Source organism: Schistocerca piceifrons, chromosome X, assembly GCF_021461385.2.
Source record: "Schistocerca piceifrons isolate TAMUIC-IGC-003096 chromosome X, iqSchPice1.1, whole genome shotgun sequence".
In the NCBI taxonomy this organism is placed as follows: Eukaryota; Metazoa; Arthropoda; class Insecta; order Orthoptera; family Acrididae; genus Schistocerca; species Schistocerca piceifrons.
The window spans coordinates 395,354,851-395,374,138 of NC_060149.1; the positions used below are offsets into that span (position 1 = coordinate 395,354,851).

The 19,288-nt window shown below is 38.7% G+C and overlaps 1 protein-coding gene across 1 annotated transcript in view; it reads left to right on the top strand.

The window, feature by feature from the left end:
* LOC124722095 overlaps positions 1 to 19,288 on the top strand; it is a 323,716-nt gene that overhangs the window by 219,038 nt on the left and 85,390 nt on the right. The window contains exons 17-18 of the mRNA XM_047247293.1: positions 1,857 to 2,020; positions 11,624 to 11,804. Of these exons, the coding sequence (XP_047103249.1) occupies positions 1,857 to 2,020; positions 11,624 to 11,804 (345 nt within the window). The remainder of the gene's footprint in view (positions 1 to 1,856; positions 2,021 to 11,623; positions 11,805 to 19,288) is intronic.

Here is a 19,288-nt window from a genome sequence, read left to right on the forward strand (position 1 = left end):
CACAGAAAATATTAGATACAGGCTCCCAGGTAGATGCCATTTTCCTTGACTTCCGGAAGGCGTTCGATACAGTTCCGCACTGTCGCCTGATAAACAAAGTAAGAGCCTACGGAATATCAGACCAGCTGTGTGGCCGGATTGAAGAGTTTTTAGCAAACAGAACACAGTATGTTGTTCTCAATGGAGAGACGTCTACAGACGTTAAAGTAACCTTTGGCGTGCCACAGCGGAGTGTTATGGGACCATTGCTTTTCACAATAAATATATATAAATGACCTAGTAGATTAGTGTCAGAAGTTCCATGCAGCTTTTCGCAGATGATGCTGTAGTATACAGAGAAGTTGCAGCGAAATGCAGGAAGATCTGCAGCGGAATGGCACTTGGTGCAGGGAGTGGCAACTGACCCTTAACATAGACAAATGTAATGTATTGTGAATACATAGAAAGACGGATCCTTTATTTTATGATTATGTGATAGCGGAACAAATACTGGTAGCAGTTACTTCTGTAAAATATCTGGGAGTATGCGTACGGAAAGATTTGAAGTGGAATGATCATATAAAATTAACTGTTGGTTAAGGCTGGTACCAGGTTGAGATTCATTGGGAGAGTCCTTGGAAAATGTAGTCCATCAACAAAGGAGGTGGCTTACAAAACACACGTTCGACTTATACTTGAGTATTGCTCATCAGTGTGGGATCCGTACCAGGTCGGGTTGACAGAGGAGGTAGAGAAGATCCAAAGACGAGCGGCACATTTTGTCACAGGGTTATTTGGTAAGCGTAATAGCATTATGGAGATGTTTAGCAAACTCAAGTGGCAGACTGTGCAAGAGAGGCACTCTGCATCGTGATGTAGCTTGCTGTCCAGGTTTCGAGAGGGTGCGGTTCTGGATCAGGTATCAAATATATTGCTTCTCCCTACTTATACCTCCCGAGGAGATCACGAATGTAAAATTAGAGAGATTTGAGCGCGCACGGAGGCTTTCCTGCAGTTGTTCTTCCCGCGAACCATACGCGACTGGAACAGCAAAGGGAGGTAATGACAGTGGCCCATAAAGTGCCCTCTGCCACACACTGTTGGGTGGCTTGTGGAGTGTAAATGTAGATGTAGATGTAGGAAACAAATCGGCACGGTCCATCAACACTGGGTGTTATGTGAAAGACATGATGAGCAGCATTTGTTTGGGCTGACACTAACTGTGTGTTGCAAAAACGAAATTACAAATATCTGGTGAAACATGAGAGAAAATTTGCCTGTTTACTCATTGGAGAGCCACCCAATATGAGAGAGAGAGAGAGAGAGAGAGAGAGACTACAAGAATCATATTCACATTTGTGAATATGGTGAAACTCCAGCTGTGGTGACAATGTATTTCATATAGCTGACATCTGCAGCAGTGCCTGTTTCTTCAGACATGCATACGTGTCTGAAGGACATTGCAGAGTACCTCGAACCAACAGAGGTGCAGCAATATAGCACTACAGAAGAGATGTACTGGCAGTACAGCGTCTTACATGCCACTCTTGAGTGGGCGTTATTACGTACACATACCATAGGGTGGATTGTGGAGTACAAATGTAGAAATAGAGTATACAGACAGAACTAATAGCAATGAGAGATATCAACCTTGCGACAAATAGCAGTGGCTTTGAACAACTTTTTGTGATTTACATAATGGTAATGTTTTAATGAACTCTATTAGTAAATGGCATAGTTATTTATTTGAGCATAAGTTTAAAATGGAATAATTCTCTTTCATTCAACAGTTGTAAATGGAACAGTGACAGTATTGTGGTATAGTTCTTGGTATTAAAATTATTAGGATCAGATTTAAGAAAACCTTTTTTTTCCAGATATTGGAATGAACTGTAAACTAGACTCATCACCTAGTAATGGTGAAACACGAGAACTGAATAAAAATGAAAACAAGAATGATCCAGGGGACAATCTGCATACCAGTAGTGAAAAACACAATATCTGCACATCTTCCCCAAGGGTAGCAAATTTTCATGAAAAGGTTTGTATTGATGTTCATTAAATTTGAATAAATGTTATCACAAAAATAATGTTAGTGGTGCTTGTTTGCACTTTAAAGTACTTCTATGCTTATTCTGTAGTGTAATGTTTTAGTAGCGTTTTTCAGAATCTCCCTTAAGAAGCTCATGTAGTTTGTTTTATGGAAAAGAATAAATTGCAATATGACAGCAGGCTTGATGTTTTAATGTATTTTGTAGAGGTGTATTTCCATACAGAACTGTGTTGTAATGTAGGACTGAATTTCCCATGGGATCTACTGGTGTTTATTTAATTTGACTATACATAACTCTCGTGTTCAATAATAAATGCTTCAACAAATGACATTTATTTAATGCAGTAATATTTCCAAAAGTTAAATTACCAACACACAACTTGAGCTTAAGACTATATACAGGGTGTATCAAGAAGAATCATAACTATTATGTTATTTGAGATATGTGCGTGAACAAAGTACTTTTGGAAAGAGCAAACTCTTTAAGTTTTACGTGGTTCCCACTAGGTAGCAGCTGTGTGCACCCACTTCATATCTAGTAAAAATGGTGTTGGGACAGCAGAAAGCATTTTGTGCAGTGCAGGTCAGTAATAACTGTTCAACGAGACTTTCATACTAGGTAAGGTGTTGATCCTCCTGCAGCACAGAGAATTGGACAATATTTGTGTAAAGGCAAATCTCTGGGCCATCCCTGGATGTCTTGACACAGATGTCAAATGCATCAGCCATAATTTCACAAGGAGTCTGCAGAAATCCATTCGCCATGCAGCTCGACAGCTCAGCATGCCCCAGATGTCCATCTGGCATTTGTTGCTTTGACACTTGCACATGAAACCATACAAAATTCATCTACTGCAAGCTCTTCGTGAAGGTGACAAACAATAATGTGTAGAGTTCTGTAATTTCATTCTTGACAAGGTGGTGGATGATGGTTTTCTTCCACGCTTAGTGTTTAGTGGTGAGACAACATTCCATTTAAATGGAAAGGTGAACCGTCATAATGTGAGAATACGGGGTACAGAACAACCATATGAATTTGTACAACATTTGAGAGACTCTCCAAAATTTAATGTGTTTCGTGAAATTTCACGGGAAACACATATGGTCCATTTTTCTTTCCTGAGAACACTGCTATAGGAAGCACATATCTTGATATGCTTGAGAACTTTTTTTCACACAGTTGGAGGCTGATTCGAATGACTTCATTTACCAACAGGACGGGGAATGATCACACTGGCATCTAGAAGTGCGGGAATTTTTAAATCAAAGTAATGCTGAACGATGGATCGGTCGCACTGGACCAAATGATTCAGCCTTACATTACTGGCCTCCAAGGCGACTGGATCTGGGTGAATGTGATTATTTCTTGTGGGGGCTGATAAAAGACTGTATTTATGTGCCTCCATTACCAACAACAATGAATGAACTGAGACATCACATAACAGCAGCAGTGGAAGCTGTAACTCAAGACATGCTTGCTGCAGTGTGAAAACAATTTGAATACTTGACATATGCTGTGCATCTCAAGAGGGTTGTATTGAACACTTGTGGGGGGGGGGGGGGGGGGACTTTTTGAGCTTCCTGTTTGTCGAAAAACAAAATTCATTGTATAAGTTCATTAGTTTCAGAAATATAAGATGTGCCAAATCGGATGATTCTTTTTGTACACCCTGTATTAGTGAAAGGTGGAATTATCTGAGTAAACTATCTTAGTTTCTAGTGGAAACTGAAGCTTCTTTGATGGGTGGTAAAACAGCTGCACTTCAGAAATGACTGATGGAAGTACAAAAACTAAAAATTAGAAAATGAATATTTGAGCCTCTCAAATTAAAGATTTTTTCTTTAGCAGATGGAAAAAAATAAAGATAGAAACTGATGTAGAAAGTGGAAGAGGTAGTAAAGAGAAGGAAGTTAGAATTACAGGCAGAGCAAAGAATAATTTGTGACTGAATTTTGTATGAAGCTAATAAAATATCTACACAAATATCCTTAAACCATGACACTGATGTAATCAGTAATCTTTGCAATATCTTTCCTTACAATTGTTAAAAAGAAAGTAAAGTTGTATGGCATGTATGGTAAGAGAAGGAAAAACGTGAAACCTGATACTTGCACATAGCCTCCTGCACTTGAATAGCAACAAGGGGGACACTGGGCTTAAGTGTCCCCCTCCTGACATCACCAGCAACAGTGTCACGTGACGCACTTCATAAGACACTACAGAGAGGTTTGAATTTAATCCAGGTCATTGATGCAAAGTTTGGCAATCCGGAACTTCATATCACCACCTCTTCTTCCTCACTCCATAAGACACTGCAGAGGGGTTTAAATTTTAATACTTTGACTCTTACCTACTTAAACCTTGCAGTCTATTAGAATGCTGGTCTTTTTTTGGTTTTTCAGTGTATTTTTCATAAAAAGACTAGCTAACATATAACTGTGATACTAACCTGTTGTGAAAGCCTGAAAGTTCTTCCCGTGGATAACATGTTTTCAGCTTCTTTGAATGTTTAGTTCTTTTCATTATATTTCTAATGAATATGAGGTTTTTCAAGAAATATAAAAGTTTATCAAGGTCAAAATAATTCTTATTTACCATTCTAATCAGCACATGGCAGTTCTACACTTGCTGCACCAGTATGTAATATGTTTTGTTGCAGCACTTCCTGTTTGCTCCTGTCCTTTCTGTGAACATGCTTTGCACATCCTCTGTATTCTAGTTTTGTCTGGTGAAGATGGAATTTTCCAGCAAATGCGTTCCTGTGCATAGCCTGCTCAATTGACCCCTACCAGAACTTGTCTGTTAGCATCTTCACATGCAGGCAGTTCTACACACAATTCCGTGATGAATTTGGACTGAGGCAGATCCTCCTCCTCCTCCTCTTTTTTTTCATGGAGAAAGTGTGCATTGACCAGATACATAAAGAAACAATCAGATTCAAGTTTTCACCACCATTTCACTGCTGTGTGCTCAAAAGCTCCATATGTCATCCTCTGATCAAATAGACCAATGCTGACCTTTTTTTGTTGTATTCCATAACACAAGCTGGTTTTGTTCTTGTCTACATCTTCTGTTTTTTGTGAATGATCATTTCTGCTTGGTTTCTGGTACATCACATGTATATATACATATAGATCTTTTCTTTCCAGCAATTAGCTAAAAGGATTCCATTCCTCTGGGATGTCTGTTCCCTCTTTCTACACTGGGTAATTTCAAAGCTCAAGGTAGTCCCTTCCTAATCTTCATTACAATTACAACAAGACCTGTCTTCTCCTTTTCTAACATACTTTCCAGTGTAGGACTTGTGTAGGACTGGTTGGTTAATAATATATGCCTCTTACCTTCTAAGATGCCTCGTAATTTTTTTTTTCCACAACATTGCTTTGGCCACAAAAAAAGTCAAAATTACAGATATAACTAGAATTTGACTCTGACAGCATGTACAATTTTGTGCCATATTATGCTTAAAATAAATTCCGCCACTACATTTACACGTGCCTTCATTGACCGATACTCTTTGACAGGCACTCACCCCTGTTGAAACAGTTACTGTATTGTTTCAACTAGAGGACAGACCTTGTGCGTAATGGATCATAGACTGGTTCAGCTTGCTTGTTTTTCAATGAATTGTCATTCAGGTGAAAGTTTGACGTTGTCTGGAGGAATCTATTTCCGCTCTATGAATTTGAGCTGTAATTACAAGAGATTCAAGAATCTGGATTTCAGTGATCATGTATAAGGAACTTACAGCTGACACCCCTGTGGAAAATTATAGCAAACAATTTTTTTTATTTCAACGAGAGAGATTCACTTCTAACCAGACATTCTGTATTGTGGGAGTTAGCCAACCTTACTTATTATCTGATGTTCTGAATGGCATAATGATTAATCTGGCATAAAGATTAGCTGAGCAAGGTTACTGCCAATGAAATAGAAGAAGAATCATAAATATAAGTATCTGCATCCAATTCACACGAATCTGTGACACCCCCACCCTCACTAAAAATGGCTGCATGCAGCAGAGTGTCTGTAGCAGTCCTCTGCTCTTCAGAACCACTACAATTTGCTGTACCACCCCTTGTTTGTGACATCCTTTCAGTGTTGTCAGGGCTGATATTTTGTGTTTCTGTATTAATCATAGAGTCACTGCCTTCATTTTCTGAAGCTCTAACAAGTAAAAAAAGTTCACAGTTCAGAAAATGAAGAAACATCAGAAAAAATGCAAACAGTTGTTTGAGCAGTTACGTTACAAAATTGAAACAAGTAATATTGATTTGAAGTCTGGTGCAAGCCTTCTTGCACAAAGTCGGGATCATTATCTGAAACATCTATATCATCATCGTCACTGTCACTGACAGTAAAACATTGCTTCAGTTCACACAAAATTTGTTTGTCTGTAGGAAAATGTGAAGCCACATCCTTTGTTTCTTTAGGTAATGAGTGAACAGCCACCACCCTCCAGCAGCTTGACTTAAATGAACAACCACTAGCTATCGGCTGCTTTAGAAACTACATTTCCACCATCTGTTGGCTGTCTTAGAAACTAAGTGTCCCTCGCAACACAAAGAAGACTGACTGACAGCCCATCAATATACATGATTTTATGTTGAAAAGCAGGAGAAATCGTACCCCGTCAAATGATGGGAACAGCAGTCTAGTGAAATTTTTTTCTCTCATCAGTTGGCACAATTGGCAATAAAAGTGTTAAACCAGGACATTGGCAAGGAAGTCTGGCAATATTTTTTATTTATTTACACGTCAAGTTCCGTATGACCAAATTGAGGAGGAAATCTCCAAGATCATGGAATGTGTTAATACATGAAATCACAACATAAGAGTAATAACAGATAAAAATGAAATGTTTATAACCCAAAAAAAGTCAATCCATAAGTTTAAATAAACGCAATCAACAATACAACAAGAATCAGCTTAAATTTTCAAGGAACTCCTCGACAAAATAGAAGAGGTGACCCATGAGGTAACTCTTCAGTTTCAATATGAAAGCGTGTGGATTACTGCTAAGATTTTTGAACTCTAGTGGTAGCTTATTGAAAACGGATGCATCAGTATACTGCACACCTTTCTGTGCAAGAGTTAAGGAAGTCCAATCCAAATGCAGGTTTGATTTCTGCCGAGTGAAAGCTGCTTATTCTTGGGAAAGATAGGAGGGGGGGGGGGTGGGGGGGGGGGGGCAAATGTCACAATACCCAGACTCGTGAACAGTGGTCAACAAGAGGTCTGTGATCTTATACCACTTATTGCCCGAACCTCCTATTTCTGAGCCAAAAATATCCTTTTAGAATGGGAAGAGTTACCCCAAAATATAATGGCATATGACATAAGCAAATGAAAATAAGCAAAGTAGACAAATTTTCATGTCAAACGATCACTCACTTCAGATACTGTTCGAATAGTAAGCATATGCCCATTCGGAGAAATTAAAATGTCAGTTTATGTTGAATTGTGTGTTAGAAACTGTAAAAACTGAATCTTACTGTGATTATTGCCATGAACTTATGTCATGGACGGCACTATTTGAAACCAAGCCAATGTTGCACAAAACATCCTTTGCTACCAAGCTAGTGTCATCAGCAAACAGAAATATTTTAGAGTTACCTGTAATACTAGAGGACATACCATTTATATAAATAAGGAACAGGAGTGGATCCAACACCGATCCCTGCGGCACCCCCTACATGACCGTACCCCACTCAGACCCCACATCACAGCCATTCTCAACACTGTGAATAATGACCTTTTGCTGTTTGTTGCTAAAGTAAGTGGTGAACCAATTGTGAGCTACTCCCTGATTCCATAATAGTCCAACTTCTGGAGCAATATTTTGTGATCAACACAAACAAACACCTTAGTTAAATAAAAAAAATATACCTATTATTGTAAATCTTTTGTTTAACCCATCCAATACCTCACAGAGAAAAGAGAATATAGCATTTTCAGTTGTTACATGACTTCTAAAGCCAAACTGTACATTTGATAGCAAATCGTGTGATATAAAATGATCAATTATTCTTACCTACACAGCCTTTTCAATAACTCTAGCAAACACAGATGGCATAGAAATAGCTCTAAAATTGTCTACATTATCCTTTTCTCCCTTTTTATAAAGTGGCTTTACTACTGAGTACTTTAATCATTCAGGAAACTGACCATTCCTAAAAGAAAAATTACAAATATGGCTAAATACAGGGCTGACATCTGCAGCACAGTACTTTAATATTCTGCTAGGCACTCCATTATATCCATGAGAGTCCTTAGTCTTCAGTGATTTAATTATTGACTCAGTCTCTTACATGTCTGTATCACAGAGTAGTAGTTCCTACAGCAATCTCGGAAAGGCATTTGCCAAGAGTGTTACATGAACCCTTGTAAAAACTAAATTTTTATTTAATTCACCAACAATGCTCAGAAAATGATTGTTAAATACTGTAAATATATCTGATTTATCAGTAACAGAAATATTTTTACTACCAACTGACTTTATATCGTCAACCTTGTGCTGCTGACCAGACACCACCTTCAAAACTGACCATAAGGTTTTAATTTTATTTTGTTTATTAGCTATTCTATTTACATACTACATACTCTTTGCCTTGCTAATAACATTTTTAAGCACCTTACAGTACTGTTTGTAATGGGCTACTGTAGCTTAATTGTGACTACTTATAACATTTTGGTATAATTCCCACTTTGTTCTACATGATATCCTTATCCCACTAGTTAGCCACCCTGGCTGCCTTTTCCTGCTAGTACCCCATTTAGAACGTTCTAATGGAAAGCAACACACAGAGAGCATGAGAAATGTGTTAAGGAAAGCATTATATTTGTCATCTATGTTATCAACACTATAAACATCCTGCCAGTCTTTTTCCATGACGAGTTTTTAAGAACTCTCTATTGCTGTTGGATTAACTTTCCTACATAGTTCGTAATCATATGTGACATTTGTTTGAGTACAAAGCCTTTTAATGTTAAAATTTGTGCATCATGGTCTGAAAGGCCATTCACCCTTTTACTGACAGAATGCCCATCTAGGAATGAAGAATGAATAAAAATATTGTTTATCACTGTGCTACTGTTCCACTGCACCCTAGTTGGAAAAACAGTCTGCATCAGATCATATGAATTTGGGAGCTCTACCAACATCCTTTTCCTTGCACCATCATATACAAAATTTATATTGAAATCACCACATATAACTAATTTCTGGTACTTCCTATAAAGTGAATCAAGAACCCTCACTAGCTTGAGCAGAAATGCTCTGAAGTTATAGTTAGGGGACCTATAAACAACAATAATTAGAAGCTTAGTTTCACTAAATTCAACTGCCCTTGCATAACATTCAAATATCTATTCAGTGCAGTTCCGTGATACATCTATGGACTCCAAAGGAATACTGTTTTTTTTTTCCGTAGATAGCCACTCCCCCACCCCACAAGGAACTCCTTGAAAAACAACCAGCTAGTCTGTATCCTGGTGAAGGAAGCCTCTGAATTGTCAAATTGCTCCGATATACCAATAATTTCAGAGTCAACATCTATAAACAGTTCACTAACTTTATCTCTAATACCTCTTATATTTTGATGAAATATGCTAATTCCTTCTCTACTTGGAAACATGATGTCCTCTGAAGGTGAGCCCTTAGGTATACCTGCTTGAAGGAAGTCCCTCTAACTACCAGCTGACTTCAATCTAAACAAGGTGCAGCTCTAACGCCAACTACTACAGGAATTTTTCCATCAGTGATCCCACCATCTCCCACTACACTGTCCTATAAGCTTTGCCAGCCTCCCCTTCCCATACATATTGGGGTGCCGGCCATGCCTATTGAAACCCAATCTACTGATAGACTCAACTGGCACCACTGACATATGACCCATGCCCTCTGCCATCATTGCCTGCTCCAGCCCCATGTTAATGCGCCTAACAGCAACATTAAGATGATGGCGAGCATGACACTGAGACAGTTGCACGAAATGCATATTAGTGCCACCAGCTTGAGTAGCTACCTTTACACACCAACTCTGCTCCATTACTGGCCAAATACTGGTGGAGAAAGCTGGTATTTTCCAATCAGCTGATATTCAGCTCAGACACTGCCATGTAGATTGAAATGTTCTCCACTTTATTAGTTTAGATAAAATAATCTCATATCTGCTCAAGAAATCTATATAACAAAAGAATTTGGGTACCAGTGCCTCTTCATGTGGATGCTCTGTTGAATGATGGTTGGAATTCACATTCCTGGACCCTACGTCTGGTGTAATCATTGCAGTCATATGAAATTTGTAACAATTTTTCTATGGGGTCCTGTGTTTCGCTAATGTATTCTTCATCCACACTGATTTCAGGTTGAACAGGTAGATTTTTGTTAATACTGCTCCAGAGAAGAACAGTGGCTCCTCTGCATTTCTCTCTGTTTGTGTGTCATTGTTTGGTTTGTGCTCATTTTCTGCACTGACAGTGATTGAAATGAGGAAGCTAATACAAATCAGCAATATAAAAAGAAGTCTTTATATCAAAAATATAACACCAATGAGTTTGTTGTAGTTTGACAAAAATTAGTATGGTTTAGCATGCCTGCCATGTGTGACCCATTGTGATCCCCAGTTTTGGCGTGCAAATGATAACCTGGTTTTCGTGAAAAGTTAACATTAGTTGTAAACTTTATATTACATGTTGCAAGGCATAGCCACACGGGATTAGCCGAGTGGTCTAAGTTGCTGCAGTCATGGACTGTGCGGCAGGTCCCGGCGGAGGTTCGAGTCCTCCCTCGGGCATGAGTGTGTGTGTTTGTCATTAGGATAATTTAGGTTAAGTAGTGTGTAAGCTTAGGGACTGATGATCTTAGCAGTTAAGTCCCATAAGATTTCACACACATTTGAACATTTTTGTTGCAAGGCATAGAGGATTATTGTATACAGTTACTTATATATAACGTATGATATATGCTACTTGTGCATCTCAGTGACTCATTGGTGGAAGTGAAAGACTACAGATCCAAAAGTCTAGGGTTTGATCTCCAGTCAGTCTTAGGAATTTTGTGTGTCAGTGCTTTCACGTGTGGCATAGTTTGTTTATGTAAAAATACTGAGTTGCAGTGTACTTTGGAATCCACATTAAACTGACTGGGTAAGTCAACTCAGAGGAAGGCATACCACCTCCAACACGACTGTGCCTATTACAGCCTTGTGGTGCTCAAACCAACCCATGGGTTGATGACAGTTTTATCTTTATATGGTACTAAGTTTACATAGTAATATTTCCATTGTGTCACACATAGCTACCCTTTTTTTTTTAAAATTGAGTAACATACTGTGTCTCTCAAAAAGTTTCTAAAAATTAGCATTGGTCTCGGCTCGGTAAAGCATACGAAATGTTATAAATTCATAATGAATTTGATGTTGTGCATGTACAGTATGACCAGAAATATGAGCTGAAATTTGGTCACTGGACGACATCAAAAGTTGTCAGACTTGATAATCATCTCAGATGCAACCATATGTTCACATATATAGATAATATAATTTTATTTGAAAATATGTTTATTTCTTACTGTTTGTTACTTCCAGAATATTGAAAATACTGGCACGTCAGCTCGGACATCTTCTGCTGATGCATATGGAATGGTAGAGCCTCTGATGATATCTGCATCTGTAGGAGAACACAACAGTGAGGAGCGGTCAACTTTTATTTTAGCACCAACTCCTGCTCAGCTGGGTCGAGCACCTCTGCAGCGAAGGCAATCAATGGGTGAGTGCATTCTGGAAGATCAGGCATGGTGTTATTTTGTTTATTGATATTGTCATGCTATTGCTTCTGCAAGATGCGCTTGCTATTTCTTACATTAGAACTCAGAGTACTATTTCAGTAGAAAAGAACAGAAGACTGGTGTAAACATGATGAGTAGTATAGTATAAATAAAAAGAGAGAGAGGGAAAGATCATCATGAGGCATATAACATGGATGCTTTCACATATGGCTTCACCTTTTATATGTTGGGACATTTCTGTAACTGGACTATTGTAGGAGGTGGTAGGTGTGTGCGGGAGGCAGGTCTTGCGCTTGGCTCCGTCTCAGAGAAATGACTGGGACCAAAGCTGATATATAATACCATGTAGGTTGACTAGAGTACAGAAAATAAATTAGGCAGATGAGGATAGAAATTTAGGTACAGGATCTCATATCTCTGGACATAGTAGCCAAAGCCCTAGTAAAGGATGTAGTTTAGCTTTCCAAAGCCTTTGTGATATTGGATGATGAGAGCAGTGCTGATCGTTAACTGCAATGTGTTTGTTGCTGTCTCAGAGAGAGATGGCAAGGGTATCTGTGAAGATATTGTCTATATGTATAGGCTCTTGCTAAGATTTCGCTGATTCTGCTTCAGATTGCAGGTACAGCCCCTGCAGATACTAGGGCTCTGTGGGAGATAATTTTTAAAGTTTTAAACATGGCTTAACTTTTTAAAGTTAACAGTTGACAGATGTCAACATGCTAGATAGTACATTTGATATGAAAAAAGATTTTTGTGTAGGACAGAGAGGTGGAGTTCAACATTGAGGAAGGTACATTGTTGAGTTGGGAAGCAGCAGGTTTTAGATGTTGATGCTCTGAAGAAAAGCTTATGAAGATGCTGAAACTGAATCCAAACAGGATAAGGAATTTAGCTGGTTAGTGGATAGGAAAGATTCCCCTAAATGCCCCATAAAAAAGTTGGCATAGGAAGGTGCTGTGGGGAAACCAATGGTAGTTCCACTTATTTATTTATAGATTTGGTTTTCTAAGGAAGAATAATTATGGATTGAAACACAATTGGTGAAAAATATTAAGGAGGAGGTAATTGCTTTGGAATCTGGAGGATACTGGAAAAAGTATTGTTCAAAGACAAAGGATGTTGATGTAGTAGTGTTCAGCATGGGGAGCAAGGAGGCTAGTGGTAATAATAAAGAAACTGTGGAGAGGTGACTGTAGGAAATGATTGGTCTTTGATGTAGGAAGGAAGACTGTGGGCATTAGGTTACAGAAATTCTTCAACAATGGAAAACGATCTCATAATTGTCATAATTGGCCACAACGGAACAACCAGTAGAAAGACTTTTTGAGTGGAGTTTCTGGAGCTTGGGTAGCAGGAATGTGTGTGTGTGTGCGGGGGGGGGGGGGGGGGGGGGGGGGGGAGACATGTTTGTGTGACAGGAGTGGACCTAATGCATTGAGGAGGTGCTGGATGCTGTCTCAGGCTTCTGGGTTGTTTGTTAATGTGCAAAATTTTCTCATCAGTTCATATGTGAATATGTAGCGGATTTTGCATGTAAATTGACATGAGAATGTGACAATATTCATTTGTCTCGTGCTACCAAATGTGTTGCCTGCCCACTGACCTCTCGTTGGCTACGTATAATCGGCAGATAACACGCTCCCTTTCTTTCCCATCATACCTCACAGTGAGTGATGACAACATTGCTGCATAAAATACATAATTACTCCATTGGCCACTATTATCTAGACTTTTACTGTCCCCTGCAGAAATGTACACCACTGTTGAATATTTGTCGAATTTTAAATTTGGTTCAGTTTCAGCTACAAATGGACTCAGGCAAATAGTAGTGTCAGCTTGGTAGATGTTCATAAAAAGCCAAGATACCCACATTTGTCATAGTTCTCTGCCAGGCTGGTGTCACTGCCCCCTCTAGTCCTTTCGAATTATTCAAAATAGTATCTCTGTACATGACCTCAGTTGACAAAGCTCCATCTGTAAATGTAAGGCAACCCCTATATTAATCTATTGCTCAAGCTATCTTTTGTTGTGAGCCATATCTTGTTGTTTTGTGCAAAGAGAAATTTTTACATATCTCCTCTTACATAAACTTACATATTCTGAGTGTTTTAGTTAGCTTATCAATCAGTTTTTCTCTCTAATCATTGTATAACCCCCCCCCCCAAAAAAAAAATTGGATTTTTTATTAATTCCTTATTGACAGTATTCTCCGTATGTGATAAAGTAAATGCTCTCTGCAACACTGGCCTAGTTGGTGAGATTTATTATGTGTAGAGATATCAGTGTAGGTTTGTTTTCTCTGTATGTGAAATTAATGCTGTTGTTGATCTTGACTGCTTGTTCAAGCAAATTAATGGGCATTCTTTCTTCTTGTTTAATGGTGAGCCTTGTATTTCTGTGTAATATGTTATTTTGCCCTTGGTTAACCCTTCCAAAATTTACTATTGAAGACATAGTAATTGCATGACAAAAACGGTCTCAACTTCTGTTGTAACGAAAAATGAATTTTATCACCAAATCGTTATAGTGTATTAGTCATGACACAATCGCAGATAAGATGCTATGATAGAAACTACTTGTGCTTCCACAAAGGTCAATAAAGAGGAAAATTAGTAGGAAAAATGAATATTTGGAAAAAAGCTTTTGTTTCATTGGTTATATTAAGGAGCTGCTGTTTGTCATTTTGTACTTGCTTAGTTTTGGATAAATACAAAATATATCAGTCTGGCAGTAATGTGGTGTTGATATCAATGAAAGTACGTTTTTGTTGCATTGACACATGTTGCACAATAACATGAATCAGACTTCAGCTTGATATGCAGAATAGTTTTGTTTGTATGGAATTTTTAAAGTATTTTTGTTTCAAAGTGATGAAGTTTGTAAGGTGTCTGGTCATTAAAAAAGTTGCGTCTGACTTTAAATATGCCAGTACGACATTTGGTGATGAGGAGGACAATGCAAAATTGTAACCACACATGAAACATTGAAAAAGTGTTCAATGTAGTATAGGTCAGTGAAAACTATCCAATGCTGTAGACGTATCTGATTGGATTTGATTATTTTCAGAGAGAAGTGTATCTCACAGTTTAAATTAAGAATTTGGTATGAAAAATCTTTGCTGAAGATGGATACCATAATGTTGAATGCTATTGAAAAACAATGGAAAATAAATATGTAAGCAGTGCTTGGACTGTTTTTAAAAAGAATCAGATTGATTTTCTGCACCAATTTGACTCGCGAATAATGTGTGGGTCTACTATTTTGTGCCAGAATTGAAATAGTGATCAGTGCAGTGGTTGGAAAATGGATACCTCATCCCAAAACCAGCAATGTCAATTTCATCTGCCATCAAGGTTATAGACAGCATTTTCTGTTATGTAAAATGTTGGTTCTTCTTAGGGATTATATTGCATAGAGGTAAAACTATAACAATTAAATACAGTGTAACTCTTCTACACAAACCAAATTAAAAAATACATGGGCAAAAGTTAATAAAAATTTTCATTTTTAGTTGGACATTTAGGACATCCTCAATGTGAATGACCTACGAGAAAAGTAGTCTTGTTTGAATTCAGCCACCCATCAGAAATGTTCCGCCTGCCTTCATAGATAGGCATATTTTACATAGACTATATTCACAACAGACATCATCATATGGAATGTGTCAATTTAACTTAGGTGCGTGCCTTTTGTAAGAGACTGAAATAAAAACACTTGTCGGCTTTGAATATCCATAGCATGCTAGAGTAACTTACCCCCTCTGCTGAATCTGGAAACACATCAACATTGAGATATAATTTACCGCTACTAATATCTGGAAACTCCCAGCAGCATTAGGTGTGTTCTCTTCCTCAGGAAAGTAAAATGAACAGAGGGAAACAGTTATCTGAGGAGGAGTTCCTAGCCAGTCCTTATTCACCAGTTGGGAAGTTAAGAACATTGTGTGTGTTGAGTGAGCTAAAAACAGGTATTTTTGTGTAATTCCTAGTAATGACTGCAGTAATGCACTCTTTCCATCACAAAAATAGTATCAGTCCTAATATATTGTATGCTGCCTGTGATGAAATGTAGCCAGAAAGCCAGTCACATGTCACAGAATAAAAAAAAAACTATGAAGATATGGTTTGACACACAGATTTATGTTAAAACCAGGAACATGTTCAAAATTTACGAACTGGATACGTCAGTTTGTAATATGACAGGTAATGTCAAAACTGAGTGTAAGTACCTGGAGAAGCAATGCTACATGTGCAGTGATGTGTAATGCTGCTGACAATGATGCCAATTAGCTCCTGAAGAAGTGAAGGTCCATTTGATACAGAGCTTCTCTCAGAGGGTGATCTGAGTTTATGAAGGAGTAGTACAAGTAACTCCCAAGGGCATCGCAAAAGTGCTGAACAGTTATTAGTGCCCCAATTAATGGCCAATAGATGTCTTTGAGATGAGTCCTGTGTAGATCAATAGTGATTGAAGTCAGAGTTCTGTTTAGAAATACATGCAGTGTGTGCATCCACGTAAGTATATGAAGGCATCTCTGTCACAGAAGTTGGAATGTACACATTTCAGTAAGTGACCAAATTTTGTGCGTTTCATTTTGTAATGTAAATTGGAACTCATATGTGCAAAGAAATGTCTTTCATTGATATTTAGTCCCTTTTGTATGTTGTCACACACAATGCAAACTGTCCCTTCTTTTGCAAGTAGTGAGAGATACATGTGTGGTTATATTACACACGTGCCGTGCTTATGAAGCCTTCTGCAGCAGAACTTGGTAATATAACCCTAGTGACGATTGGCACCTAGTGTCAGAGTCCAGTTGTCGTGTGAGTATAGCTGCCGATATGGGTTAGCAGCATGTGCTGTAACTCTTGACTGATGGTGGCACCACATTTCTCCATGAGGCGTTTCCTGAGCATTAGAGTGGATATGTGGGGGCCCCATTTCAGGCTCTCTTTGTGTCTCTATCTGATTGTGCGAGATTTCAGTGCATGGGGGCTTATGAAGGATGTTTACCTTCTATTTACAAATCGTTGTCTTGATCTATGAATAATAGAAAGATGATTGTTTAACTATCTGAGGCCCCTTCCCTCCCTCCCCTCCCCTCCCCTCCACCTGGCCAGAGTGGCCGAGTGATTCTAGGCGCTACAATCTGGAACTGCGCGACCGCTACGGTCGCAGGTTCGAATCCTGCCTCGGGCATGGATGTGTGTGATGTCCTTAGATTAGTTAGCTTTAAGTAGTTCCAAGTTCTAGGGGACTGATGACCTTAGAAGTTAAGTCCCATAGTGCTCAGAGCCATTTAAACCATTTTTTTGAACCACCCCCCCCCCCTCTAAAGTTTTAGCTACTGATATACCAGTGACCCTCCACTATAATTTATTCAGTAAGTGATGCCTTTTCCTCTCCCACCTTCACCTCAGCAGCCGCTCTGTTACTTTTAAATGTGCAGTTGTGTGCTATGTGCAGATGGTGCAAGTGGATTGTAGCACTGTTGTTTTTTGTTTGGTGATCGGGTGCAGCACTGTTGTATAAACAACATATTCCTGTTTTTGTAGTAGTTTTGTTTTCAATCACGTTATAGCCTTTATCTAATTTTTCTATAACCAGTGAATTTATTGTGCATATATCAAATAAGTAGCAACCAGCTGAAACCGCCAAGGAACAACACAGCTTTCCTCCACCTTTTGTAATAAGCTAATTAAATAGGATAAGCTGGAAGCTTCATTCTTCTTGTGATATAAAGTCTGTGACTTCCAAAGAATGGTTCCCCCACAGGGCTTACAACTATTTTTGAGCATGTAGTTCGTCTTCAGCTTTTAAGGTACTATTTCCCTTTCAGTGCTGCAAGACTAATCTCTGACAGTCTCATATAATCACCCAGAGATTCAGCCAGTGATGGCCGAGTATGGGCATAGCAAACATGGGGTTTTCAATCTGTGGGCTAGTCACTGCCCATAGTCTCTGTTATTGTAATCTTCGTGCATACCTTAGTGACTACTATGGAACATGACAATTCAACATCGTGTGTTTTGGAGATCAGTGGCCTTGGCTTAACTCCCTGGCTTGCTAGGATGGTACAAACTTCGAAACCTATCTTGAAAAATGGGGAGGGAGAGAGAGAGAGAGAGAGAGAGAGAGAGAGAGAGAGAGAGAGAGAGACTGACTGACTCGAAGTGTGCAGTTGCAGGTGGCATTGATGGCTGTTGAGACAAAACAGTCATTAGCAGGCAACCTACTGCACCTCACAAGGGGACTGCACCTACTCATCATCACCAGTCTTGTCCAAATTTGTGGTATATGTAGAGCTTGGTCAGAAATGAAAATGAAATAAGCGGAAGCTCCAGATGGAAAAACATATAGAAAAAATACTATTTTTGGCACAGGTTGATGAGCCATGTACCATTTATATTGCCATAGTTTAGAGGCAGTGGTTGGCAAAACAGAAAGAGTACTGGTAATACAAGGGTCATTGGGTCGAGTCCCTATGTGGAACCTTTTCTTTACAGTTTTATGTTACACTGCAAATTAATCAAAGTAATGTTCAGTATATTGTATTTATACTCTGTTCATCATAAGAATAAACTGATGTAAACATTACGCCATATATTCTTCCACGTTTGCTTGAATCTCATTGGACTTCTTTTCACGTGGAGCAGAAGCCGAACTGTGACCAGTAATGTCAAGTACAATCATAAGGATACATTTTATGCTGTGTTACGTGCACATAGACTGAGCAATAATGTGGAACAACAGCTTTACCCGGCGCATTAAAATTGAACAGCACTGGCCAGCCAGCAGTCCTACTAATGTGCAGTGATGTGAGCAGTTGCAGTTTAGACATAAAAAGAGACAAGCAAAGGAATAATATAGCTTTGAATGTTATTTAATTTTTAAACAGAATGAAATAATATTTGGAGAAATTCCAGCACTACTGCGTGCTTATTAGGTGACCAGACGGAAAGCATAAAATGCACTTCTTCTCACCTGACATAGTATTCTAATTACAAACAAGAGTGATGAAAATTTCTAACTTAAACATAGCGTAATTTTTCTGAGCAAGCTGTGTATAATGCGAAAGCATACTGTAGGGATTTCACTGTACTGTCGAATACTGAAGCCACTGAAGGTATTAACTACAGTCAGTCGTCTGGTTATCTCTTAGTTCCTTCCTTATCCGAATCTGAGAAATACATTTTTCAGTTCTGGAAGTGACACTGCTGTGTTGATAACGAGCCTATCAACAACAGAATCCTTGAAGCCAACTGTTGTTTGTTGTTGTGGTCTTCAGTCCTGAGACTGGTTTGATGCAGCTCTCCATGCTACTCTATCCTGTGCAAACTTCCAACATCTCCCAGTACTTACTGCAACCTACATCCTTCTGAATCTGCTTAATGTATTCATCTCTTGGTCTCCCTCTACGATTTTTACTCTCCACGCTGCTCTCCAATGCTAAATTTGTGAT